A 27,888-nucleotide genomic window follows, 5' to 3' on the forward strand; every position below is an offset into this window, starting at 1 on the left:
TGTTCAGCACTGAAGCAAAACATGTGTATCCTCCCAGCTGCCTGCAGTTGCTGCACATCTGTGAGCCGCTTTGCAACCCACTTCCACCCTAGCTCCTCTTTGTCGCACTCTATTTGATTTATTCAGTCTGATAGAAATATCAACATCAATCACGGCCATTGGTAGTGACACTTGCTCTTTTCTGTATCAGTCCTTTCTCCCTGTCAAACCACCATAAATAAAGTATTTCATTTGGAAATATTATTCCTCTTTTGACAGAAATGATTGTTTATGAACTCTGACCTAAATAACACTAGCTTACATGCTAGCACACTAAACTTGATATTCTTTGTAGCAGTAATGTAAGTCAGGTTCTAAATTAAATATAGATCGCTAGAAGCACAGGGAGTACAATACGTGTGTTTTTCTTGGAGGAACACAGCGACTGCTGCAGTGAAAATCTAAGACTGATAGACACTAAAGATAGAATCGCATGGCATTTGAACCTGAAAGTTTGATTAAGTATGCTAGTGTTCTCCAATAAAAGTTAAGAATTTGAAAGACAGACACACTTCTTTATGACAATGTCTCTCTACTTGGTCAGCAGTGTCAAAATGTAAATAATGTTGCAAGTCTTCTGATTTTAACAGCTTAAATAATGAGCATCTAAGCAGTTGAATAAATAAAGTAAGATAAATGTGGAAATGGCGACAGTGTCTCAAATAGTTGAGCTTCGTGGACTGTGTTTTCATACCTTATTTGGGGCTGCCCCACCGCTCAAGGGTTCGCACAGTCTATGTGTCACTGCCTTGGGCTTGAGACTTGGGCAAAAATCAAGAGAGTGTGGAGTTTTACAGGAGTTCAATGAAAGATCAGATTGAAATACTTTGAGCTTAAAAAAAACTACAGGTGCTAACCAAGGAAACAAGGAAAGACAGAAGAGAAACAATGATGAAAGGGGTGAGGTTTGGGGGAGGGGGAGGTGATATTGTATAGCCAATGAAGAACAAGAAAGGAGGATTTCAGGGAGGGTGGTGTGCTCAGCCACTGCGCTCCATTTCAGCATTCAGAAAACATACAAGAAGGCCAACTTCACACTGTCAAACCTCATGATTTAGAAGAACCACAAAGAAGAAGACTGTGGACTTTACAAAAACCTCAGAAGGAGGCTGAAGAAGAAGAAAAATCTGTCTGTTTTTCAGGTTCCTGACAAAACAGTGCAGACTATCAGAGAAGGAAGCTGCACAGACACTTGCAGCCATCTCACCTGTGCGTCCTGGACGTGCTGAGGCTCCTGACCAAGTGCACGCTCCCACACAGACACGAGCCCTCCTCCTGCTCCTCCTTGATCTATTCTTGCGCATGAGGTTTCCTGTGTGTCATGGTAGAAAGAGGTGGGCTCAGCTCCAAACTGCAGCACAGTGCACAGTGAAGGGGCAGAAAACAAGAGCACAGGACAGACACGGGACACGAAGATTGCATCAGAATCAGAGACCAAGCTTGTAGAGTTTTTGTGTGGTGTTCAGGAGAATGAAAGCTCTGCAGAAAAATCAGGGACGCACTGACCAGATGTTAGGAGCCATGGCTGATGTGCTTACTTCCGTGGCCATGCCCAATCAACAGTGGGTGAGTTGTGACTGCTGCCCAGCTGGCTCACTTGAAATCTGTTTGGATATATACTGTCTGTTTATATGAAAGAATAATGCCTTAAATTCAAACTGAACGCACACATGGAGGTGTTTTTCAGGGTTCGTAGAGCACAACATATCCACAAATCCACATTGTACATGCCAAGTTTTTGTGGTTGTGTTTTTTGTTGCTTTTGTTGCTTTGTTGTTCATCGCTATAACCTTTTCATCAACCTAAAATGATCAAGATATAGTGGATAGGGAGAGGAGAGAGTGAGGGGTATGGAAAGTTTGCAAGTCTCCGTTCAGTGCTTTGGAGGAATCTTGGATGTTTCAGTGGAACAGGAAGCTCAGTAGTGTTGATTAAAACATCGAACCATAAACAAAGTCATGCAGGTCTAATGCCTCATTGCAGCCCTGCAAATGTATTCTCCTCCCCCCTTTCTCTTTTTTTTCTCTGCCTGTCCTCTCTTCTGTAGGACAAATTCTGATTTGACAGAAAGAAAAAAGAAAAAAGAAGTTGGATGGTACCACAGTGACCAGTGAATTCCTTTTTGAAGTTCTGTTTCTCTTAAAAAATGTTTATCTTGACAGATTATTTCCTTTCCGGCAGATATAGGACATAGCCATAACAGTGAATCTAATCTCCCTCCATCCCTGGACTTAAAGACAGTTTCAAACCTATTTCTGAGAAACGGTTCTCATCCAAGCTCTGTGGCAAAACTAGGGCCTCATTTCCATCACATTCTTGTTCAGTGTGTAATGGAGAAAAGGATGAAAAAGATGCAGGAAACTGGAAAAAAATCAGCCACTGGGATAATGTTCTGTGGTTATGTGACCATAAGTACTCTATACAATCTTGCAGTCACTTCCTCCTTGAGTGCAGGGCTCCACTGCTGACAAATGCATCTCTCTGTGTATAGCTCTCAGAAGGAGGTGAGGTAGACCTCCCATCATGCGAGGAGGAAAAGGGGCCTGTCCAGGGTCAGTGGGAGCCAGAGGGCCTGGACTGGGAGCAGCAGGCCTCTACTACAGAAAATTCAGACCAGAGAGAAAGAACAGGTAAGACCTGAAAGTGCTGCACCGAGTGACCCTAGACCAAACACTGCAGGTCTCACCAAACCAGTCAGAGCTTAGAGGCTCACCGAAACGCAAACTTCCAGCTATGAAACATCTCAGATTTCTGTGAAGTAACGTTTAAGAAACCTTCCTTGTGCACTCCTCAGTCTTTTTTTCTTTTTATGATAAGGTTCATGTGAGCCACTAGCTACTGCCTGTGTTTTTGCTCTCAGTTCACCCTGTTCTTGAATGTTAGCCATCAAAACAGGCCTGGGTCCCATCTGCCATATCTGATGGTGGTCATTAGGCAGTAATAAGCTCAGGAAAGGTATCAGATTGGAGTCACCTGAATGTTGGTGGTTTGCTCTTATTAAACTCCACCCTCTATATCCTCTATTAGCACTGATAACCTTAAATTGCTTTGCTGTAATGTACCATATATGAGTTTGTGAGACAGAAAAAGACTTCTTGTGTGCATGCATATACACAAGCAATACTTTCCAGATGGGGCAAGAAAACATGCTCCACTGCCTGCCCTCCCCTTCTGCCCCATCACTGTTGGTTGAACTTATTTTGATTTTTCTGTGAAAGGCTTGCGTGCGTTGCCATTTTACTTGAGTGGAATGGAACAAAAGGAGCTTTGTTGCTGGATCTGGGTTTGGGTTAGAGGGAGTGTGTGTGTATATATTGGAGGTTTGGTGGTGTGTACCATGTGGCCAGACCACTAACTGTTGTGCAGAGCAGTATATGGCTTACAGAAGGGGTGTGAGTGAGGCCAGAGGAAGCTGTCACCGATGCTTATCTGTAACGGTCTTACTCAGACAGGGAATGCTATTGAAGTCGATGCAGCCAGAAATTCTTTTTGGTCGGGGCTCAGAATAGCGGAGCGAAAAAAAAAAGAAAAAGTAAAGAAATGCATTATTCAGGGCCATGTAGAATGATGATGACCGAAAAGGAGATTGTTTATTTCAGCTCCAGACAAGCTCGATTGTTTTTGTGCAGCCCATTTTCCTCTAGATGGAAAATTGGATGGAAAATTAATGAAACACAAGGAAAAAACATCTGAACCAAAATGCCAGACAGACTTCGTCTTAGCCCAGAGAAGGTTTGGCAATACACGTTGTCACTTATTTGAAACATTACGTTTACGTGAATATAATTATACTCGGCTGTAACATGTAAATGAACAAATGTAATTTTCTCACTTTGTGATTTTCGATATCACACTGAATGCTGCTTTATTTTATTTCATTAAGTTGGGGCAGCTTTGTTATTTTGAGGTCTTACCGCAGTATCTTTCTACTTACCTAATATTTATTTTTGTCTGTGTCAGTTATTTTTTGTTGGAGCTGGCAGTACAGAGCCCATGAAATCACAAAGCGTTTACCTTTTTATGGCCTTGACACAAAGCCACATTCATTACTAATAATTTTCTTAAAATGCAATTTAGCAAACTTGGTAACCTCGAAGACAAATTTTACTTAACATTTTTGTATTATCGTTAAAAACATCAGAAATGTTCAATCTTTATTTATCAGTTGAGAAAAATGAATCAGGTAATTCATCAACGTTATCACTTGAAAGGGTGCTACATAATTCGATTTTTATCCTCAAGATTTTCCATAATTTCTGACCTTCTAAATGTAGGACAGAGGAAAGACGATAGGCCCTTGCTTTCTTCAAAGACATGGTTCGTTGGCTCATAAGGGCCATCTGTTATGTGTTAGAAACGAGATGCCTGCTAGTGGCTTCCCAGGAATCACAGGCCAGTGCCAGCATCCACAAATTCAGATTCCCCCTTTTTTTTTATACAATTCTTAAACATTCCTGTTTTTCTCATTTCCGTGAATTTAGTGACTTTCTTTTTTCCCTCATTTCACCTCGTCGTGTTTGTTTTTTCACCAGTTCAAAGCTATATTTGAGTTTGAATTACATTTTTAAAATTTTGTTTTGAAACAAGGCTGTGTCCACAGCATTGTTATTTTAACCCTGACCTCTCCTTCAGAGCTAGATGTTAGGATTTTGACCTGTACATCTGTCTGTCTGATGAAAAGGGGGCTTCTATAAAGTCAGCTTTACTGTGATATCATAGCATTCTGTTAAAAATATAATTTTTTTCCTTTATTTAACACCATAACTCTGAAACAGAAGGGAAGATTGCAACTTGGCTGATTAACTATAATCAGATTTTTTTTCACAGACGTATAATTCACATCTTTACTCTTGCCAGATAATACAAATATTTCCTTTATTTAAAACACTGATTTCTGATGGAGAGCTGTAAGTGTGTCCATGCACTCTGGGTTTTATAGTTTTGTCCTTTTTTGAGGTAAGATCAAATCTTCACTGAACCAGTAATACAAAGTGCTAAATTTTACCTATAAATGTCTACAAGAAAAGCTCACGTGTACACAACACACCTTGTGTGTCATCATATGTGTCATCAGTGTTGAGGAAGAGCAAGATTTTCAATTGAATTGTGCTAAAAAGCAAAACCATGAAACACATAAGAATTCCTAATGTGTAAAACCAGAGACCAAAACAAAAGAATGGAGAGAAATTCTTTTTTAGTCATCTTAGTTTAGCACAGTGCACCTCACTGGTTCTCAAATTAAACCATTCATATTTTTCCATAAGTTATTATGAGGAGAAATGTGCGGGAAATCCATGGTTTTGTCCATATCTGGTTTTGAGAGAGGCTGGGAGAGTGTGCCATTCAAGGAGTGCTGATCCCCAAGGACCTTGGAACTGAACTGTGTGCGAATGACCTTAAATGGGCAGAGATCAACCTGAAGCTGCATCGTATTGTATAGAGCCCAGAGATCGGAGAGATTAGCATTACTTCACATAAGTCAATGACATAATTATTCCTGTTTATTTATAACAAGTCCAGAGTTTTGCCCAGAAGAGATGCATAAATACTGTAGTATAATTTCAATGTATCTCTCATTAATAGAATAAATATAAGTTTAATTGGCAAACTAAAGCCACCTCACCAACACAATTAGTTATACATCTTATGTATACAACCTTCATGTGCAATCTAGAATAGCTTTTGTTATACAGTGTATCAGAAATACTACACTCTCCCAGGTTCTATGTAATGACTAAATGTTACCGTGATTTGTTTTTGCACCTAATCCTCTGGTATTTGTTTCAGTTCTTGTAGGGATGATGTTACCTGAACTGTCAGCACTGTCTTCCTGTGAAATAGTGGTGACTGACAGGTATATTATGGAGACATCTATTTCTTGAATTCACAACATCCATCAGCTCACTAAGCTTGCTGTTGCTAAACTAAATATGTTTTGGCCACTTGGGGGCAGTGGAAAAAAATGTGAACACAGCAGCAACATACAGAAAGTTTTTTTTTAACAGTATTTTGGTGATTTTTAAGTGACCCCGAACTGAATAAGCGCATAAGGTGGATATATTTAAAGATTTATATTTTAATATTAGGATATAGAAGTATTTCATTCAGGCTGAACTCATACTGTAGCAGGGGCACCTTTTGATATTTTTTTCCAGCAGATAATCCCTTGGGTTTGCATTTGTTTAATTAACTTTTTATCCTTTGGGGGGCGTTTTAGATCATACTTAAGCCCCAAACTCAGTCACCAGCAGTCTCAGTGGTAGCATGCTGCTTTTAGAGCAAGGTTTACACTTCAGCTCCAAGGAGATAAAGGCAGAGAGCGATGCTGTGGGTCAGGTGAAGCTGGAAAACTCCAACCTGAAAGCTGGATAGATTTCTGGAAAAATAAGAGCTGGATGGGAAAGGGAGTATATGTTTGTGTAAAGGCAGATCTTTTGCTGTATGTGTGTGAATATTGTGAGACATGGACCTCCTGTCTGTGCAGCCTAGTGCAGAACTGCTGCCTGAGAGCAGCTCTGCTCGATGAGGTACAACAATGGGAGGTACTTAGTGGTACTAGTGAAGTGCACACACACACATGCATGTACAGACAGAGAGAGGCACACCGTCTGCCTCCCCGGTGTATGCTAGCAGTGCGTAGTTTAGTCTAATTGGACAAAAACAGCATCTCTTTGCAGGGCAGATGAGTTACGAACAGGACAGTTACTTCACAACTTCACAACCTCCCCCTCATAGTGGCTTGTCCAAAATGCCAGTTTCCCTTAATTAGCACTCAGAAATAGCGAGAGCTTAGGAATAGGGAGGAAAAAATAGAGAGGAAGTAAAGGAGAAAAGGGGAAGGAAAAATTGGTATAAAAGTGAAATGCAGTGAGCATATTTTGGCAGGATTTTAGCAGAGTGATGGGGTGAAGAAAGACTAATGTCAGTGGGGGGTTGGGGGACACATTGTGAATAAGCAACTGCGTATCTGCTGAACTGAGACTTGCTGTATCTATTAGCATGCATGTTTATATCACATGAATTTTCTGTATTTTGCTGTTATTTCTCTAATTTATTGCCACACATTATGAAGGTTTTTACCTCAGCAGGGCGTACAGTGTTTGCAATATATGCATCCCAAGAGTGGCACATGAAATGAGCAGGAAATGTTGTGTATGAGCTGATTTACAACACATTCATAAATCACACTTGATATTCCACTTTGAGCACACACTCTGAAATGCGGCTCACTCTCTCTTTCAGTGGAAACATAATACTCTCTTCCCTGCTTGGCTGCCTGGCTCTACATAAAAATGTCATACCCATCTATTTGCTAGTGTGCTTATCTGCAAACGAGTCCAGTCCAGCGTGAATGTAAATGTATAGATTTCATTCATTCTTACACGTCTCTGAATCTGAACAAGCAGAGGAGTCTTCTGTGTGTGTTTGTGTGTCTGTATGTGGGGAGTAGGAGAAAGAAGTGAGTGAGCAGAGAGGAGAGATAAAAGGAGAGAGATGAATGTGTGTTAATGCATGCCTCACCTCACATCCCCCCTCTCCTCCCTTCAAGCCGAGGGAGGAACATTTTTTCCATATTTCTGTTAACGTTCAAAGCTTTGTGCATTGTCTGCTGGTCCAGTTTTGGTACTCATTTATTACACTCCATTATTGCACGAAGGACACTGCCAGTGTTAAATGTCAGGGCTGATGCACAGAAATAGATGTTAGTTAAAGACCAAAACGAAACATAGCACTCAGTATGCCAAGTACATGTCAGATCTGGTCATTGAGTGTCTAATAATAGTCCAAAGATTTGTTATAATACTGTAAATGAAAACATTTTTTCCTATTTGTCGTGCTTTGAAGCGGCACCACTAAAAGAACGCCTGCAATCAACCTTACGCAACAAGTACAAAAGCACCCCCTCCCCCCCGCTGTGGGACTTGTAGGATCATAATCTGGCAGCTTCTAGCTTAAGAGCATATTAAAAGATTCTCTCATATTCATTAATTTTGAATGTGTCTCCAGAGCGGTTTCTTCTTTGCTCTATAGCTGTTTTTTTGTTAATTGGTAGTGCAGGCAGTATTTGTTCAGTTTGTAACACAGTTTGCTGTCGTCTTTCTTTGCCGTCTTTGTTTTATCTTGTTTCTGTTGCTGTCAAATCAACTGTTTCTCAGCCCATTTTGAGTTGTGCTCCTTCGCTCACACGGTGTTTGGCAGCCATATCAGCATCAGACAAATGGAGACGTTCAGCAGTGCCTTTCAAGAATCCTCTAGCGAATTGCCCTTTCAATCACAGTTGCTTAAAACATCCATTATAAGCAAAGAAACTGAGAGAGCGATGGAGGCTGTGATGGGGAGAGAGAAAGGAAAGCTGTGACCTGTGTGTATCTTTACAGATATGTGGTGAACCACTGTGCTGCCCGAGCCTGGGAATTGATAATGCATAAGTCTGTCTCCAGTCCAGAATTGTATTTTCTATCTGCTTTAGATCCCTCTTCATGTACAGAGTGCTGAAATGCTGCATAGTCAATGCACTGGTTTGAAGTACTCTGTTTGTATGGCTAATGGGTGAGGCAGCCAGGCTTCTCTGTTTACCCTGACAGAAACATCCTGACAGGAGTGTGCCACCACCCTGCCACTGGACAGAAAGATGATGGAGACACAGTTCTGCCAGCTGTTGAAGTGCCTGACGGTGCACCTCAGTGATGCGTGCGCTTGTGTGTGCCTGCATGGTGGTTCAGTGCCAGCTGATACTCAGCCTTCTCTTGCTTCCATTGATGCCCCGTAGAGGAACCTGAGTGGGTGCTGTGATGCTGCCTGTCTTTGTTGCAGTAATCAGGTGGTGATTTCCACACAGTTGGACTGTAGCCTGTGAAAGGATGTGCCCAGGAAAATTGAGATGGGCTCGCACGCTGAGTCATAAGCTTAGCAGCTTCAGGCCTGAGAAAGACTGTTTGTTGATCAAATAGTAATTGTGCCTCAAAATATGTGGCATGTCTTGAAACAAGTTTTATTTTCCTTCCCGCGCTAGTTATATCTCGAGTTGGATGCATTTGCTTTACTTACTGACATTTCAACAGCCTCTGCTTTCACATGCATGGAGAATGAGCCATAATCCAGATGTTAATTGATTTTAATGTGCTTTGATGTAAAGTACACATCTAAATATTGCATGCTTTGTGTACAGCGCTTTGTTAAGAATTGCCCTGTGTAGCTTTCAGGTTGATCAGATTGACTTAGAAAGAAAGGGAAACAATTCTACAGTGTTCCTCCTTTGAATATGCACACTCACAGCTAATGCTACACACAAATGCCCAAATGTGCTCCATGCTCGATCCGATTTAGTCACAGACACATTTACCCAAAGACACATTTGCTCGCAAAAAGATGTTGGTCAAAGATTGCAGCTGCTGCTGAAGATTTTTGGGTAAAAGCACCTCTGAGTGAAACTAAAAATTCTAAAAATGTCACTCATCAGGTTTTGTAAATGCATGTATTAGTTTGATCGGTGTACTTTGAAGAGCATATTTTATTATCCTAGTTGATCGCTTTGGTGATTATGTCTAAATATACTCATTTGCCACTTTATTAGGTCTAAGTTGTAGGTCTCGTACTAGGTTGGACTCACTTTTTTCTTCAAAATTGCCTTAATTCTTCATATCATAGATTCAAAAGGTGCTGAAAACATGTTAGCATTCTTCTGATTTGTCAGTTGCACATTCATAATGTAAAACACTGTATCCATCCAGAAACCAGTTTGAGATGATCTGAGCTTTGTGACGTGACACGCTATCCTGCTAGATGCAGCCATGGCCATGGTCATGATCATCAGCAATATCCATGTAGGCTGTGGCTTCTAAATAATGCTCAGTTGGTACTAAGGGGAACAAAGTATGACAAAACCCCATTCCCCACCACTCGCAGTAGCCTGAACCATTGATACAAAGCAGTATCCAGAGCAATGCTTTCATGTTGTGCATGCCAGATTTTGTCTCCTGCCATCTGAATGTTGCAGGAAAATTTGAGACTCATCAGGCCAGATACCAGTTTTCCAATCTCCTGTTGTGCAATTTTGGAAAGCCAGTGTGAATTGTAGCCTCAGCTTTGTGCTCTTGGCTGTCAGGGCTGGCCCTCTGTGTGGTCCTCTGCTGCTCTTCTGTATTTACTGTTGCCTTTCTATTAGCTTGAAGCAGTCTGGCCGTTCTCCTCTGACCTCTGGCTTCAAAACAGCATTATGACCCAGAGAGCTGCTGCTCACTGCGCATTTTTTCTTTTTTGGGCTTTAAACACTCGAGATGGTTATAAACAAACATCCCAGCAGATCAGCAGTTTCAGAAATACTCAGACCAGCCTGTCTAAGTATTTCTGATACTAAGTTTGAACCTCAGGATGTTATCTTGATCACGTCTACATGCCTAAATACACTGAGCTGCTGCCATTTGATTGGCTGATTAGATATTTGAGGTTGAACAGGTATACCTCACAAAGTGGGTGTTTATCACAAGATGAAGTTACACTATATGGTGATAACATGGTGTAACTATATTACAGTGCAAAGCCCAATTCCCTTACGGGGGGCAACTTTGTCACTGATACAAAACTGCTTTATTCCACGAGCTTCTTTGGTTAGACTGTCCCACTGTGTACTTCAGAACAGGAAATTATCAGCCCAAATGATTGATGGTACACACACACACGCACGCACACACATCAAGAATGCCAACATTGTGAAATATGAGACCGCCTGTTCCCTCCATGGAAACACACTTTGCGAGCTCTGTGATCATAAATGAGCGCAGAAGTCAATATTGGAGCTGTCCCAGCCAGAAAAGCCCACTCTGAGCCACAAGCCCACGAAGAAACATTCCTAAACTGTCAGAAAGAGTCTGATACTGGCTGGACAATGCATGACACCTTCAGCATAACATGGCCATTCTGCTGTAAATAGCACCGTGTATCACTGCAGACCTGGGTGTTACTATTTCAACAGCCAGCTCCGAGCAGACACAAGAGAGCGTGTCATTTCATCTGATCTCGGAGTTGGCTATGTGAGAGCCCCTTTAAGCATTACTTACGCTAAAATGAGACTCAACCATGTAGAAAAGAGGATAACAGACAAGATGGGGGGCAGCAGACGAGAGAGGAAACAGAAGGGAGCAGAGGAAAAAAACAGCTGAGAGGGGGGAAGAGAGAAAACTATGGGAGTGGGAAAGCTATCCTGGAATAGCCAGCAACTAGAGCTACAGACTCCACCCTTCTCACCCCTCCCCTTACTCTCTCTCGTTCCCTTTCCCTTGCAATCGCTCTCTCTCCCCCCCTCTCTCTGAAGCAGTCTCCCAGTGTGTCATTTGACCAGGCAGTTCACAGAGGCGAGAGCTCAGCACCAAAAAGAAAGCAGTGGGAAAAAAGAGACAGAGACAGAAGGAACACGTTCAGCGTAACGATAAGCTTGCTGGAATGTTTCTCTCACTGCTTATCATCAGATGCAAAGCCCTGTGAGTGCGGATTTCTTCTTGGCTTATTGCTTTTGGGGACTCTTACACTTGGTTTCTTGGATATGGGTTTTAACTCTGCGTACAGTCAGCTGAAGAGGAGGATCAACTGACACCTTTTTGGGGGATTTACACTTTTTGAGGAGTAAACCTCTACTTGTGTGAGGGTGACGAAGAGAGACCAAGAAAAGAGAAGGAAAGGGGAGAGAGATAGATAGAGAGATAGAAAGAGAGCTAGAGAGAGAGAAAGAGTGCCCGGGCCATGCCCACCTCAGCTCATGGTTCAACAGCATGAAAGGGGGCCACCATCACCATCGCCACCACAGAGGCTGTGGCTGCCAACACTTGTTCCGTAAAGTCCTGGCCAAGTGTGGCTGCTGCTATGCACGAGTCAGAGGTCAGTGTCACACACAAATGCACATACACACAGAACGCCTAAAGAAATTTGATCTTTAATATCTGATTATCTGATTTTCCTGGCTTTGAGGTTGGAATTGTGCTTTAAAAACTGCTTTTGTGATCCTGTTTGTTGTGTATGTGCACGTTTGCGTGTGTGCGAGTGTGTGTGTGTGCAGTTTCTCTTGATCATTCCACTGCTCCTAATCTCCTTCTCCAATACATTATCTGAGATGTCCACCCATGTCTCTCTTATCTCTTCTCTCTTTTCTGCGAGCATATGTGAACAGTTTAAATGTAAGCCTTGGCCCCCTGCCCTGATCCCTACACCTCCAGCTAAAGCAACAGATGTACACACACACACACACACACACACACACACACACACACACACACACGCACACACACACGCATGCACGCACACATGCACGCACAAACTTCAGAGCAAGTGAAAAAAGTTCTACAGAGCACAGCACAGTGAGGAACCGGAAGGAGGACATGGATCATGCATTCTTCCAGTAAGGATAGAGAAGAGGGAAAGAGCCTGCATGTGATTTGGAAGGTGACTGTCCTCATCATGACGAGTTCATGTCACTCAGTTATGTGCAGCACGTGGATGAATGAATCGCGCGGGGGGTCGGGGGTTGGGGTGGCTGTGCTACGCTGAAACATTCCTCGACCCAAAACAGTGGGGAGCAGAAGAAAACGACAACAATCCCCAGCAGCACCCCTGTCACTGTCTTCCCCTCCGTTTGCAGTAATGACGTGCAACATAAATAGCAGCGGTCCACCAGAGTAGTGTTGAGTTAAAGCAGCAGGTGGCATGATATGTAATAACAACAAAGTCAGATGAGCAGGCACAGTCGTCCATAGGCAGCCGTGGTTGTTTGTAGTTTATACAAAACTCAGGACTCGGTGTAACCTTGAGCTTAGAGCAGGAAAAAAAATCGTCTTAATGTTCCTACCTCTTTTGGTCTTTCTTCTCTGTTCGTTTTGCCATCTTGTACACATGCATGACCTCTGCCACTGTGGCTCCAAGGCAAAGTTAAAACAACAGCAGTGTCTAATAGCAGTGTACGATTTTATGCTGTGGTGGCACGCTGTGCGTTTGTTCCCTTTTACAAGCGTACATCAAAGTTGTAAACAGTGGACATACCCTTTGAAGTTCAGTACTTACCAGGGGGGGCTTTCATAAAGTAGATTTTCATATTGCTGGCAAGCATTGTTGAATGCATACCTTAGATTCCTTCAGTTTAATCTCTTATGTAATAGATATTCTCCTTTTCCATCGCCTGCAGCTCCCTTCTGCATCTCTACCATGTTATCATAGCAAATACACACACACTTAGATCAAAATACATAAACATGTGGGGGACTGGAGGAATGAAACATTTCAGACTATTAAAAGAACTCTCAATAAGCCTATAGCAAGAACATTATCCCAACAGTCAGGATTTCCTTAAATATATATTTTATTTTATATATTTTTTAGTGTATTGGCAGGGATGGCGGGGGGGGTACTTTGGTCCACTATGAAAAGATGAGATTTTAAATTTTTATTTTGCAAGCTGAACAAGAGAAATATGAGCACTCTATCCTGTCTGTAAAAGCCATGTGTGCTCTATAAAACCTCCTCATAGAAGAAAGCACATTTTTCATGTTGCGGCTGGCTTTTGTGCTCACATACTGTACTGCTCTCTCCATTAATCTGCACAGCAGTTTCTCTGATTAAAACATGGGGGTCCAGGGTCAGTTGTAGACTTTTATATTATTGAAAAACTGTTTCTCTCTCTGTCTATAAAAAACCTGATATTATTCAATTCTTTCCTTTCTTTATAATTGTATCTCATACTTTTGTGAGATATCACATATCTGACTTTCCCATTGTTTTTACTGTGGCGTCTACAAGACAAATACTGAATAATGCAGACTTTTTTCCGTTCTTCTCCCAAGACATTGTTGTTTCAGGTGAGGCACGTAACTGTATCAATTACCATCTATTTGTCTAAAGCATACATTTTTTCAAAAAAGGCCCAAAGTGGTGCCTGCACTGTCTTAGCTGAGATAATCAGAGCGGCAGCTTACTATTAGCTCCCACATCCCTAACTCTGATATCAATAGCAACAAAAGAATTTCCTCTTTGTTGTCATTTTTTAAAATCATGACAGGCCGTCTTTGCTCTATTGTCTTGGACACAACTGTTTACGATGCATTTCCATCATTCATTGATTCCAAATAAAAAAAAAAAGCCTGATGACTGACTTAAGAGGAAACTATCATGTGCGGTGTGATTCATTCCCCTACTTAGGCGTAATGGCACTTACTTGCAGGCCGGGTGATCACATGCACTATGCTATTATGTCACACCATATGTGTTCCTAGTGGATGCCTATCGCTTAGACCAGCATACTCACACTTGACTTTTCAATGGGTAAGCTAAAATAAGTTCAGCTGCTCACAGACTAAATGAGTCGCACGGGACAGTCTTTAATTCTGAATCTGACCCGTTTGCTTATATGCAGAAAGAGACTGCAGCTGAATCAATGTGGCATCATGCTGGCTACCCTGCCGGACTTTTTTCACATCTTAATCAATATCCAGTGACACGAGTGCAGGGGCAGCGGAGTCCTTATTAAGTTAGGAATGTGTGAATGGGTGTTATTTGCACTGTGTGTGGATTTGTGTTTATCGCAATACCGACGAGCACTAGAAGGTAGGAAGAGTTGGAGGAAATGTCTGACAGAAGAGCTGGGATTATTGATCTGGGCACTACTCATCGAGATGGAGAGGGCAGGAAGATGGACAGGTGGGGAGATGGGTTTAATGAAAGAGAAAGGCATGTATCATTTTAGCTCTGATACCAGCGGTAGTCTGCACAGCGCATTAGCAGATTGGCTTCCAGAGGGCCATTAGTGGGGCCTGCTTCCCAGCAAAGACTGTTGACAAACCATTTGAAAACAGATGGTATGCTTTGTCTTATATTGTCCACGGTGAGCTGAATTCACAGCCCAGACGGCATAAAAGCAGGTAACCTAATTATTTATCAAATGATTTATCTGAACAGAGAGTTTGGGGAAATATTTTGTAATATGTAAAGGAGAGGTGGAATGGACAAGTGGACAAGCACTGACAAGGCCCTGACTGCAAACATCTGTTCACGCCTTTTTGAGCGAACTTTCAAATCTTGCAATCAGAGGAAGGAGTTCACATGCTGTAAAGACTACTGATGATGGAACCATCAATGTTCTCCTCACACACACACACACACACACACACACACACACACACACACACACACACACACACACACACTGATAATGTTAGGAATTACACCCATGCAATTTGAGCTAACACGTCTTATCTTTTCTGTGGCACAGCCTCCCACACATCTAATGCTATTTGGGATGCACCCTCAAGTAAATCTAGCACACATACGTGCAGACTGTCAGACAGTAACCAAACAAAGATAAGGATGGAGCAGAGTTAAGATCACACTTAAAGGCAGATACTGTAATAGGCAGACCATATGGGAAAGAGTACTTTTTATACACATTTATATATCTCAGTTATTCAGTGGTTTCTTTTTCCGCATTGTTCCCGGACTCGTTCCCGGTTCCCACTCCGGGTCGGGGATGAGTTCCTGCTCCAAGTGGAGGAGTTCAAGTATCTCGGAGTCTTGTTTGCGAGTGATGGGAGAAGGGAGCCGGAGATCGACAGACGGATTGGGGCTGCAGCTGCAGTAATGTGGACGCTGCACCGGTCCGTCGTGGTGAAGAGGGAGCTGAGTGTAAAAGCGAAGCTCTCAATTTACCGGTCGATCTACGTCCCTACCCTCACCTATGGCCACGAGCTGTGGGTAGTGACCGAAAGAACGAGATCGTGGATACAAGCGGCATATGAGCTTCCTCTGAAGGGTGGCTGGCCTCTCCCTTAGAGATAGGGTGAGAAGTTCGGCCATCCGGGAGGGGCTCAGAGTAGAGCAGCTGCTGCTCCACATCGAAAGGAGCCAGCTGAGGTGGTTCGGGCATCTGACAAGGATGCCTCCTGGGCGCCTCCTGGGTGAGGTGTTCCAGGCATGTCCCACCGGGAGGAGGCCCCGGGGCAGACCCAGGGCACGCTGGAGAGATTATATCTCTCGGCTGGCCTGGGAACGCCTTGGTGTTCCCCCGGATAAGCTGGAGGAGGTGGCTGGGGAGAGGGAGGTCTGGGCCTCTCTGCTTAGGCTGCTGCCCCCGCGACCCGGCCTCGGATAAAGCGGAAGAAGATGGATGGATGGATGGTTTCTTTTTCATTAACATATTCCTCACCTGCTGTGTTCCACAACTGAGGCAACAAGCAGCTTTACCTGTGTGTGAGAGGGTTAAGGTCACATGGCAGCAGTCAGGGTAGGGCAACAACAACAGCAATAATAAAACTGTTTCCATCTATGGATCTGTCTGTGTCTCCATAAGTATGTTTGTCTTTCTGCTGCTGTCACTTATCTCTTTGTGTTCCTTTTCTTTAATGATCCTCCAAAGAAGGAAAAGGGTCGGCGTTGTCTTGCATATGCATCTATATGTGTTCCCTTTGCATCTGAGAGCGTGTCTATTTGTGAGTGTTGGGGGCTGGTGTTGACTCATGCATGCAGTGTGTTAGGACAAGAATCCCCCACAGCAATGACACATACGCTCACACACACAGACACACACATATATTTACATGGTTGAACGGCAAAGACAGGGCGAACGAAACCAAAGACAACCATTAAAAAAACAAAAAAACACCCCAAAACATACACTGATATATATGTAAGTTTAAATTAGCTTCAAATTGAAAAAATGATTAGCATCAAAGGCCTTTGGGGCAACTTGCATCATCTGTATCGCTGCCACGGTTCTGCATTCAGCCGTAGTAAACAGTTGCTGCGCATTCAAGCCATCGAGAAAATAAGAAGCAAAAACTCACAATAATCTCACGTGACAGGCAGCGATTAAAATTTAGCTGCTCCACAATGTTCGGCATCAACACGCAGCTCATAAAATAGAATAAATCACCGAACATTTATTTTTGTCCCTTCACAGATTAGTCAGAGTGCACGATGTGCTGCAGACCTCGAGGTGGTTGGGTTCAGTGTCTTGCTCAAGAACACGCGCTTGCACATTTCATCAGTTTGGCCGCCGTCAGACAAGAACTTGATCCCCGCAGCGAACCTGGGACCCCGCGATGTACGAATACATTTTGATAACAAGTTGAGAGTGCTTTTGACAGAAAGCAGCACTGCTGGCAAATGCGGGGGGGCGGGGGGACCAGTGTGTCTTTTTATGTCTCAGCTAGAGAAACTTAGTTGTCATCAGCTTATAAGGCAGACTTCAGACATTATGGAAAAAGCAACAAAAATAGCTGAAATTGAAGGTATGCTAGACTGCCGTGGCTCAGCTCTGTGTTCAGCACTCTGAGATATTTTTAAACTTTGCACCCCAGCCCACCCTCCACCTCGTCATCTCTTCTTGCCCTCCCACCAAACCCCCAGCCTCCTTCCCAGCCGATCTCCACCATATTGTTTCTCTGTTGCAAAAGCGAAGCTCCCCAGCTGGATGAAGAAATCAGCCAGCCTGAATTTGGGCTGAATGTTGCGTGATCTGCTGGCTTGGAATATGAAGACCAAGTGGAGCTTTAAGATCACTCCTGGGGCGTTCTCATTTTCTCCCTCCTCCTGCTTCTCTTCTTCATTTCTCTCCTCTCCTTCAACTCCCGCTCTTTATTAATTATTTTATTATCTATGCCCTTTCTCCTTTAAAACAAACACACATTTATATATGGTTAATGTATTTTTACCACGTCCCTTTCTTTCACAGTTCATTGTCATTTCCTTTTTGCTCTACTAAACTGCCTTGCCCTGACATATTTGCAAGGCTCCCACAGTCTTTCCTTCCCTTTTTTCTCTTCCTTAGGACTCTGTTTGTAAATGTGCAGAGGAGAAGAATGAGGGAACAAATTATGAAACACAGGAGTGCATTCCATACCTTGTTTAGAAAGAATTCTCCAACAGTGCAGAGGGGGAGAGGAGCGACTTCCCCCCCGTGATTCTACCCCCACTTTCAGTCCATATGGCTCTTTTTATACCTGCCTCCTTTTGGGGGGGGGGGCTATAATGTTTGCTCTTGCTTTTCTAATACTCAGCTCTTGCTTTCATGGAGTTTTACTCCTTCTTTTTTTCAAAACAGCAGCCGCAGTATAAAGACTTGTGAGTGGTGTGAAAAAAGTTTCAACTTTTGACTCTTTTCATTTGGCGAGATTGGAACATGCTTGCTGTAAGTCTTAGCGACAGGTTGACTGCAATGATTGCTGTCGTGTCCCCTCTGGCTGTCAGAGTGGAGAGATTTTGGCTGCTCTGTTCTGCAGTTCTCTCCAGAGAATACTTCACAGAGGCCTCAGTGAGAAACTTTCCAAAACAGTGCACAAGGCAAGGCAACACAGGAGCTGAGCATCTTACTTACCTTGTGTTTAATCAAATTTACTGTTGGGACTGTAGTTCCTCGCAGCCTGGGATCAGCTTATAGAGCATTATTGTTTGGTTCACTTCTAACCTAAATTTGCCATCATGTTTGTCTCTGCGCCTCACTAGAGGATAGTTCTGCGAGTTCATGGTTTATCAGTTGCACAAGAGTCTCTGGGGTATCTTAAAGGGACAGTTCACACCAAAATTTAATTTAAATGTTTTCTTTTGCCCGTTTTGGCGTCAGTTGACCAGTTATAGAAGTGTTGATTGTAGCGATGTCTGTCATCTGTTCAGTATAATGGAAATTATGTTTTCATACGTTTAAAAAGCTGACCTGCTTAGTCAATAAAAAAAAATGCACGAACATTGTTTTGAGCACTCTAATGGCAGCTATTATCCATCTACTGAATCATACCTGGGCCATGTCACTCTGCACAAAGAAGCACATCTGCAAAGAGGATTGTGTTAGGCACAATGGGACAAGATATGATTATTGCTGTTGTGATGCTAGCTACCTGCACACTTTGCAGTTTCTATATGAAAGCGCTCACAGCAGGGTTGGTGCATTTTTTGTGCTGAATTGCTGCTGATTTTTTCCAAATAATTATTTGTCACTTTGATTTAGTTCCAATATAGCTGACAGCAGGCAGTTATGTCAAAACAAGTTTACATCAAAACAACCTAGATGCATGAATAATTCTACAGAATGTAGAAAATATAAGCAAAAATAATTTGGAGGTGAACTGTCCCTTTAAGCATTTGTAAATCCCAATGAATTCTGGGCAAAATAGAGTTCTTTTCAAACTAATAAACAAACTTGTATGTTTTTACTGGGAATCCACAGCTAAGAAAAGCAAAAGATACAAGCAAATACTTCCATAAAGTTTTTGCATTGTTAAATAAGCTTTCCCCCGTGTTTCTGCCTTGTACACTGGACTGGAGAAGACAGCAAACCAAAAATTGACCTGTTTCCTTCTTATCGGCCTGCAACACTCTGATTGTCAGTCAGGCACCACTGATTGTTACTATAGACACAGCTTTCTGTTCATAGCCTGCAGCCAATACGTAAGGATTAAAGCCACATTGGTGGACTCAAGAGAAAAACAATTTAAAAAAATGTAAAAACATCCTAATGTGTATTTAATAACCCCCCAAATCTTTAGAATAAGTTTTTATTTATGTGCAAAATTCACATTGTAGCAGCCAAACTAAGACTACTGTAGCTGTTACTTTATAAATGCCAAATTTAGAAACATTTGAGTGTCTGAGTGTGACTTTAAAGATTTGCTTTTGCCGTAACAATCTAATTACACTAGCTAATAGTTCACAGTATTATATATATTTGGCAGTATACTCAACACTTGCACATTTTCTATTGCTTTACTTAATGTTAATTATTCAGTTTCGTTAACCTATAGGAAAACTGTCCACCTGATGGATTTGGCACAGGTGGAACTGTGCCTCGGGTCGCCCTCAAACACTTAAATGGATTTTGTGTATTCATAAGATGCCCTCTTAACAGCCATATGGAGAGCTCTTGCTCAAAATGCAGGATCTGATCGAAAAGCGACAAAAGCTGACAGCTGCAGATGGTTTTCTTGAATTCAGAATAAGCTTTTCAGAAGCATCCTTTGTGCCTCTGGCATTGTCTTACTAATAAGCATAAGCCAGGGAAACATTTGCTGGGTTGTCACTGTATGAATATTGATGCAAATCTACAGTAATCATTGTGCTTTGTGTGTGTGTGCACGTGCAAGCGTGTGTGTCACAGACAGGTATATGTTCACGAGTGTATTGCTATGTAAAACAAGACTGAGTGCGTGCGCCCACATGTGTAGGTTGATTTCTTGCTGATGGCTAATCTTTTGTGCGGCTGTCCCTCACTCTCTCTCCTTCTGGGTTTAGTTGCTATGGCAATAAGAGTGGGGAGAGGTGGAGAGCTATGGAAAGGAATGAGAATATGTGTCTGGAAAGCACATCAAGTCTGACTGAGAATCGCTATGCCAGCACATCTTTAGGTCTCGAGGTCGGAACTGTGTGCCCCATTACAATGAAAGCTGAGATATTTGTTTTTGCACACAAACCTCGCATGCTTGCTCCAAATACACAACATGTTCTGAACGCTTGGATGCTCAGGATATAATTTTATGAGAGAGCATATCTGAGACAAGAGAAGTTAGACAGTTTTGTGTCAAATCAACAATTCACATTGTTGACTCAGTTTGTTATAAAGCCGTCATGGTTACTTGCAGTGCAGAGCACTGACCTTGTGCACAGCCAGCGACAAACTGCAAGAGCACAGTACTGGAGCTGTCAGGCAGACTGGGGCCAAAGGAGAGGCTCCACATACCCGCGACCCAGCGTGCATCGCAGCTCTGTCTCCAGCTCTCCTTGGAGGCCTCCTGACTGGCACTGCCATATGAAATCACAATCGCTTTTAATTTGCTCGTTGTTTTCGACCACCTCAAACACAAGTGCCAGCCATTTGTTCTCTGACTTTTTTTTTTAGAGTGAGTGTGTGTCTGTGAATGCGTGTGTGTGTGACTAGATAATCATAGTGATGACCGACAGTACCCAGGGTGTGTGCTTCCTATTGCTAAAAAGGGTAAAAAGAGTAGTGCTGATCATCACTGTGATTATCCGGGTGCACATACATACATACACACACACGCACACTGGCACAAGATATACACACAATTGCACACACACTAAATCAGAGTGCCATGCAGCGCCTGCAAGGTCATTTAAGTACTTTTCCAACCCTCATTTTCCCAAAATGCCTCAAAGCATTTTTCAGTGGACCTCATATAAAGACTGAACAATCTTATGGTTACTTTGGGAGCACGAGCGGTTGATATATATCCACCTACAGGAAAACATCCATTTCACAGTTTAGGTTTTTTTAGTTCTTGTTTTGGGAAAAGAAAATTGTGACTGTGACGTTTTAAGCTGCTGCATACTTCTACTAAACAGTTCCTATTCATTTCTCCATTATTTTTGTAAGAACAAATTGGCAGATATTTTATAATATAAAATATAAGCAATAAATTGACAGTTAAAATGTTGTCCAGCTTTAACAACTACAGGGTTAAAGTAATGTAAAAATAAATGTAGCACTAAATATAATCAAATATAATTATTGATAGATTACGTACAAATAAAATCAAAAAATAAAAGCATAATGAGTCATTTTGCTTTTGGTGTGCTAGCGCTTCTTTACTAGAGCAAAACAGGCAGTTGCTGCGTTGATCTTCAGCCTCTGGGCCTCGTATTGTACATGTAACGTGCACGGTATCATTCATGATAAACAAAGGATGTCTGTTTAAATATTTTCTTCTTCTCTGTCACATCTCAATCTCATATCTTCTTCTTCTGGAGAAAGCTCCCCCAAAAACAAAGTACTGTAGTAATGAGAGAAAATTACTTTGACAGTTTATCTATTTAAGGGAAAAAAACATGTCCGAACACCCTCAACTACAGTTGGCTATTGTTTGAGATGCAAAGTAAGGGGAAAATATTGAGAAGCTTATCACGTATCAAGCTGACAAGGATTTATTTGGTCCATCTCACAACTTTAACTGATCATAAGAGGAAAAATTATTGTTGGAAGGCGATTTAACTGTAAAATGGCATAGGTGCTCTGCAACATTGCTTTTAAATAAGAATATGATCAGAATAAAACCAGAGGAGTCGAGTCCCCTGTTACAAAGACATGCACAAACAACAAGATGTTGCCAAATTGTCTGCATTTATTAAACTGGAAGGAAATTATTTGCATACCTTCACCAATCTGAGAGTGATTGCAGTCAGTTTGAGTCAGACCGCCACTGTTTGGAGACAGTTTGCATCCCACCAGGTGACCTGCTGCCATGACTACTTGCATTTTGTTGCCGAATATAAAAGAATTGAATGTACTCACTGGGTAAACACCAATATTTCCCAGCTACATTGCCATCTTACCATAACTCTAGCATGACTGAGGTTTGGGCTTGTACTGTTCAAATCTTTCTTTTCACTTTCATACAATTGGAATTTTTTAAAACTTTAATGAGTGAGTGAGAAAGCTTGAGTTACATAGTAACTGGGATCTGGAGTTTAGCAGTTACTGCATATGCAGGGTGTAATGACTGTCTCAGAGTAAGTAGAGCTGAGCTTCTGTTGCTTGAAAGTTTCTCCATTGGTAACAGTTCAGTGAAAGCGGGGCAGTAAATGACTTGACTCTGGCTCTTGATTAAATTATTGGATCATGATTTGTGAATATGGGACTTTCCATCTCTGAATACCTGTTGATCCTGTGGTGCTTAGTTAATAAATCTGTGTGAAATGGACCACACTGCAACCTTAATCCGGAATCTGGCAAGTCTCTCTCTAAGTGGTTCTAGAGGAATGTCTGGAGTTTTCAAGGCCACTAACCACAAACATGGTTCCAGTCTCTCACTGTACACTGCTGGGAGCTTGCAGACAGTCTCTGTGGTGAGACTGCCGTCACAGCCTCTTTTTTTAAAATTGCAAATTAAGAATCAAGTTGAAAGAAAATGCTGATTGAAATCTCAGGTGAGATATCCACAACCTCTGCCACTTTGACTGCACTGCTATACTCCCACTGACCTGATTTTCACAGTCAGTGGCAGCAGTAGTGGTTTAGATCTGACTATCAATTAGAGCTGTTTCATAATCCCTCATCAGGAGAAGTGTCTGATTTACTCTTTCACATTGTTCCACAGACGAAAGGATTAATGCCAGCGTGGTTTTTTTCGGTCTTGTTTTTCTGGTGACTGGCAGCACTTTGATGCATTAAACTGATAAAGAATATGCCACAGAGTCTGGCTGTGGGCGATGATGGCAGGAGACTGACTCTGATGGCTTGTTTGCGTGTCACTTGATGTGTCTAGCACATATTTCCTTCTGTGCTCTGGGAATAACAGTGGTGTGTGGATGTGTGTGTGCGTGCGTGCGTATAAACTAGGTCAGTAGGAGGACAGGAAACCACTGTTCACTTGTCTGACTGCAGTGTGTCACTCCAAAGGTTTGACACGAACACACTCACATATGGCACACACAAGGACGACAAGAGTTGAGCTGCTGCACATGTCTTTGTTGCAGTGCCCACAGAAAATCAGCACAGTTCCTGCTTATGTGCACTCAAGTGTATGTCGCTTGTGCCCTCATGGCCTTCCTTCCGCTCGTCTCGTCAGTGTTTCCTCCCATACTCTCACTGAACTTCTTAACTTTAATCACACTGGCATCTTTTTGCCCCTCTGCTGCTTAATCTTTATACAGAATCCCTGCTCTTCCCAGCAGCTCACCCCATAGCCTCTGCTTTAGACTGTCAGAGGATTCCTGAGGTTGTGGATTCAGTTGCTTAAGCCTTAATACCAAAACGAAAGATAAGAAAGGAGAATAAAAAAGGATTAAAAACTTTTTAAAAACATTTTTTTTTTTTTACTTCTGTAGCGTTGTCTTCTCTGCTAGCTTGTTTTGCATGTCGAACTTGTGCTGCACTCAGCAGCTTCGGGGCAGTGCAGTGGAGGCCATTGCATAAGAGGAGGGAGCTGTGCAGTGTCCTGCTCCCAGTCATTATCTGAAAAACACTGCAGTGCACAGAGATGCAGAGGGTAAGAGTGCGTTAGAGTGCCAAACGGGGTGGCAGAAGGAGGAACTTATCGTAGAGAAAAAGGTGTCAGGGTGAAAAAGAAAGGAAGGAGGGAGGATTGAAGGAAAAGCCAGAAAAAGACGAGTACAATTTATGATTTGAAATGTTTCATTGTAAAAAGCACCTTGGTTAGAACATTTTCCGTCATGTGCTTCAGGTACTTGCCTCGTGGTCTTTCAGCTCTTTCGGTTTGAACGTGAGTGCAGACCGGGCCCTGCTGGTTGATGGAAAGGGTGTCCATTTCCTCTGAGTGGGTGAAATGTAATATAGCAGCTGAGTCTAGGCTGAAGAGCATAAGGTGGAGAGGGCAGTGAGTGAGAGAGAAAGAATCGAGAAGATAAGTATGGTGCTGTGTTAAGAGTTGTTAGCAATGACGCGGGCGGGCACCTATGTGTTGATTGCCACAATTCCCCAGAGCTGTAAGCCACAAGGTGCTAGTATTGAATGGCAGCTCTAAGTTTGTCAAACTCAGCAGGATATTTGACATGTTTGCCACAGTGCTGAGCAGCAGGATGCTCGCCTCTAATGCTGTGTATTGTTACACTGACAGGCTGATGACTCTGGATAACAGGTTGACAGCCTGCACCTGTGCGCCCATCAGGAGAGCCTCTCTGGAAAAAAAAAGCGTATGGGCACCTGCATGTCTGCTTATTTATTTTTTATTTGTGGAGTCCAGTAATGCCTAAATTGCCTATATGATCCCGAGAGGCATGGGATTGACAGGGAACTCCACAGTGGAGGGGGCTGTGAAGTTTGCTCCATTAAAGCCAACGCTTTTAGCCTGATTTGTTGGCTCAGCAGCACTCACTCTTCAGCAATCAATAAGCAGAAGTTAGAGCAGACTTCTTCTGGTGGACGACCACTTAGCGCATATCTATCTCCATCAATCACCTGAAAAGAGGGGAAGAGATTTGCTTTCTCATTTTTCTCTGCTTTTGCATTTCAGACATAAATTAAAGTAAATTTACTCTTAACTCATCCATCCATCCATCATCCATCCATCCATCTTCTTAACCAACTTGGGGACTTGGAGCCACAGGAGTCTGTCCCACCTGGCATAGAGACAGGCAGTCACATGCTCTTATAGCTGTCCCTGCCTTTGATTCAGTCACATCTAACTCAAACCTTCATGAGAACAGTGAATCATAAGTTTTCCCTCTCCACATGACTGGACAAGCTGTGCCACATATAGTCATTAGATAATTCAATCAGCTATAAGTGAATTTAACTGTGGTAATAACAAATGGTTGACTGTGAACCACACAAAAAAGGACGGACGTGAAATTATGTAGTGTTCAGCAATCAATAGATTTATCAGACTGACCTTTGGAAAATTAATCATTCACTATATTGACAGAGTTTGAGGATTGCTTATTAGCATTCATTAAACAGCTGAAGATTTCTGCTTCTCAAACGAGTAACTCTTTTTTTTCCTTGGCTTGAATTATAGTTAATTGAACTAAACTGGGTTAGGCTGTGCTTGAGCAAACAAGACATTTGATGAAGTCACCTTAGGTTTAGGAAATAGTGACAGACAGTTATCTGTAGTCTTGTGCCAACTTATTAGTTGCTTAATCTAGAAACCAACTGTGAGTTGAAAAAGAGAAATTGCTGCATAGCTGTATTGACTCTGCAATACCGTACAAATACTAATAGTGAAAGATGGCTCTCTTAAGTTGCCCTCTTAGATGATGTGGGCTGTCTCTTTTCTGTATTGTGACCGACCAACACTAAGAAAAATCTGGAAGTGCCTTGCAACAGATACCCACTTGGCTACAAAGTTACACAGTACAGCAATTTTGGATGAGCCTCCCGCCCCGGCACTCGCTCATCCTCTCAGACAGCGAGTGGGCGAGTGGTGAAAACCTAGCATTAACAAATCACCACAGATCAGGGCAGCTTAATGCAGCCCTTTTTCTCCTGTGCCCTTAACTCTTAATTGTTACAAGCACATAAACAATAGTCAAGTTGCATTAACAAAATCAGCGTGGGTAATCTTTTCTTTGTGGTGCCATTATGGAGATGAATTTCAGTGGGCACTATCAGCATGAAGCAAAGCAGGGAAAGAGTGGGAAGGATAGTCCCCCCACCCCCCAGTTTCCTCTTTGTAGGTGTATAACAGTATTAACTCCACTTATCTTGCAATGTGTGGGGCGAGCGGAGGTGGGTTTCTCTAAGGAGAAGCTCATCATCTCCCCTTACAGTTGTCTCACTGTTTCTGTGCAAAAGTGTTATTGATGTCTCCGTAATGACTTGTATAAGGTACAAAGAATACATGATCAGTGGAAGTGCTCAGTTGCCATGGTGACAGATGTAAGGATAGTCGTTATAAAACCAGTAAATAATGTACGCTCTGTGCATCGTAAATCTGTACGTGTGACAGAGCTACTGTATCATCCTGATGCAAAGCCTCGAATCGGAGAGCTGCTCTGTCCTGTCTCCAGTCATTTCAAATTGCTTCCAGGCGCTTCAGCGGTGTCAGTCTCTTTAGCCTATTTCTTCAGCTGATGCCTCAAGATAGTTAGAAACAATGTTGCTGGTTGTATCTCTGCACTTTGAACTGCAAACGCTGACCTGGCTAAACTTGAGCAGGAACCTTGGGAAATACAAACCTCTGGGTCTGGCCCTTTGTTAGAGGTCAGGAGAGCTGGGTTGGGAGGGTGCACAATATCACATGTGCTCCCCAGCGTTTTCACATCCTTTCTTCTCTCTGACTGGGGAACCTTCACAGATGGTGGACGCTTTGCTTCTTCCAGATGCAACCATAAATACAATGGCTCTCAGATGCATTTTGATATCCCAATAGTTCCCTGCAGGGTACAGCCATCTTTTTTCTTTAAACTTGCTTGTGTTCCTTATCTTGCTCTGTTCAGATGCTCCTTCTGCTAGGCTTAGATCTCCTTATACACTCTATTTGCAGACTTTTATATGGATATTTGGGTGGGAATTAGAAAGAAAAGTGGATGGGAAAATTGCATGCTACATGCTGGGGAAAAATAGAGGAAATGGTATCTCTATGGTGGAAATACACAAGTTAAAGTTATTTTCTTAGTTATCACCTACCATTCACAAGTTTCTGCATTAGCAGAAATACGATCTTATTAGCATGGCCTGTTTGCGCTGAGGTTAATGATTCGTCAAACACTGTGAGTTTTGTGCTGTGCAGAGCACAAAGCTCATTATTATTGATCAGTACTGTGGCTGCTATTGAATTTCTCAGACAAAGAAATTGAGTGAATAAAGTTGTGGAGATTCTTAAATCTTTTAATTATGAACACTGAACTAAGCTGAATGATTTAGCCTGGGTTTAAGTTTGCATCTTATTGCTGAGAACTGCAATAACAGACTGTGGCTCAAATAAAGCGCTCTGAAATCAGGTCAGTGTTGTCTTCTCATGAACAGATGCACAACATAAACTACAAAGTTTTTTTTTTTTTTTTTTTTTTTTTACAAGTAATGGAAAATAGTTTTTTCTTGAAAGAGTTTCAAGTGTCAGAGGATTAAGGCGCAAAGATGGATAAGAAATATGACTAAATTGTTACAGAAGAGATGAAACACTCCCGACGCACAGTTTAGAAGAAGAGCTCAGGACTGAGAAAGGCTGGAGGAAGGGCGGTAGGTTGATTGGCCGAGGCAAGATGGGAAAGGAAGACAATAAAGAAAAAACAAACAGTCCCCGGCAAGGAGCTCCCCTTCTAAAAAGGATTAAAGAGGATGTCCGGTCCCAGCTCAACCCCCCAACTCACTTCCCATGTCCTCCTGACATCAGTGTGCAGCAGTCAATCTGCAACTGCTTTTTAGTGTATTTTTGTTTCAAATACCGACCCTCATTACCTCTGCTGTCGGCC

General features: G+C 42.4%; 1 protein-coding gene across 5 annotated transcripts in view; it reads left to right on the forward strand.

Annotated features, from left to right (window-relative positions):
* Positions 1 to 1,400: 1,400 nt before the first annotated feature.
* Positions 1,401 to 27,888, forward strand: part of arhgef25a (Rho guanine nucleotide exchange factor (GEF) 25a) — a 41,242-nt gene continuing 14,754 nt past the window's right edge. For 2 of the 5 annotated variants that reach the window (XM_085259938.1, XM_085259939.1), the window contains exons 1-2: positions 1,401 to 1,605; positions 2,531 to 2,669. In XM_085259938.1, the coding sequence (XP_085116064.1) occupies positions 1,510 to 1,605; positions 2,531 to 2,669 (235 nt within the window). In that variant the 5' untranslated portion in view covers positions 1,401 to 1,509. Of the gene's footprint in view, positions 1,606 to 2,530; positions 2,670 to 11,334; positions 11,911 to 27,888 lie in introns of those variants that run through there. The other 3 variants (XM_085259935.1, XM_085259936.1, XM_085259937.1) reach the window with 3 other exon arrangements.

This window comes from Mchenga conophoros, linkage group LG20, assembly GCF_057382185.1.
Source record: "Mchenga conophoros isolate Kocher_MC1m ecotype Shallow Benthic linkage group LG20, M_conophoros_male_GT1.1, whole genome shotgun sequence".
In the NCBI taxonomy this organism is placed as follows: domain Eukaryota; kingdom Metazoa; phylum Chordata; class Actinopteri; order Cichliformes; family Cichlidae; genus Mchenga; species Mchenga conophoros.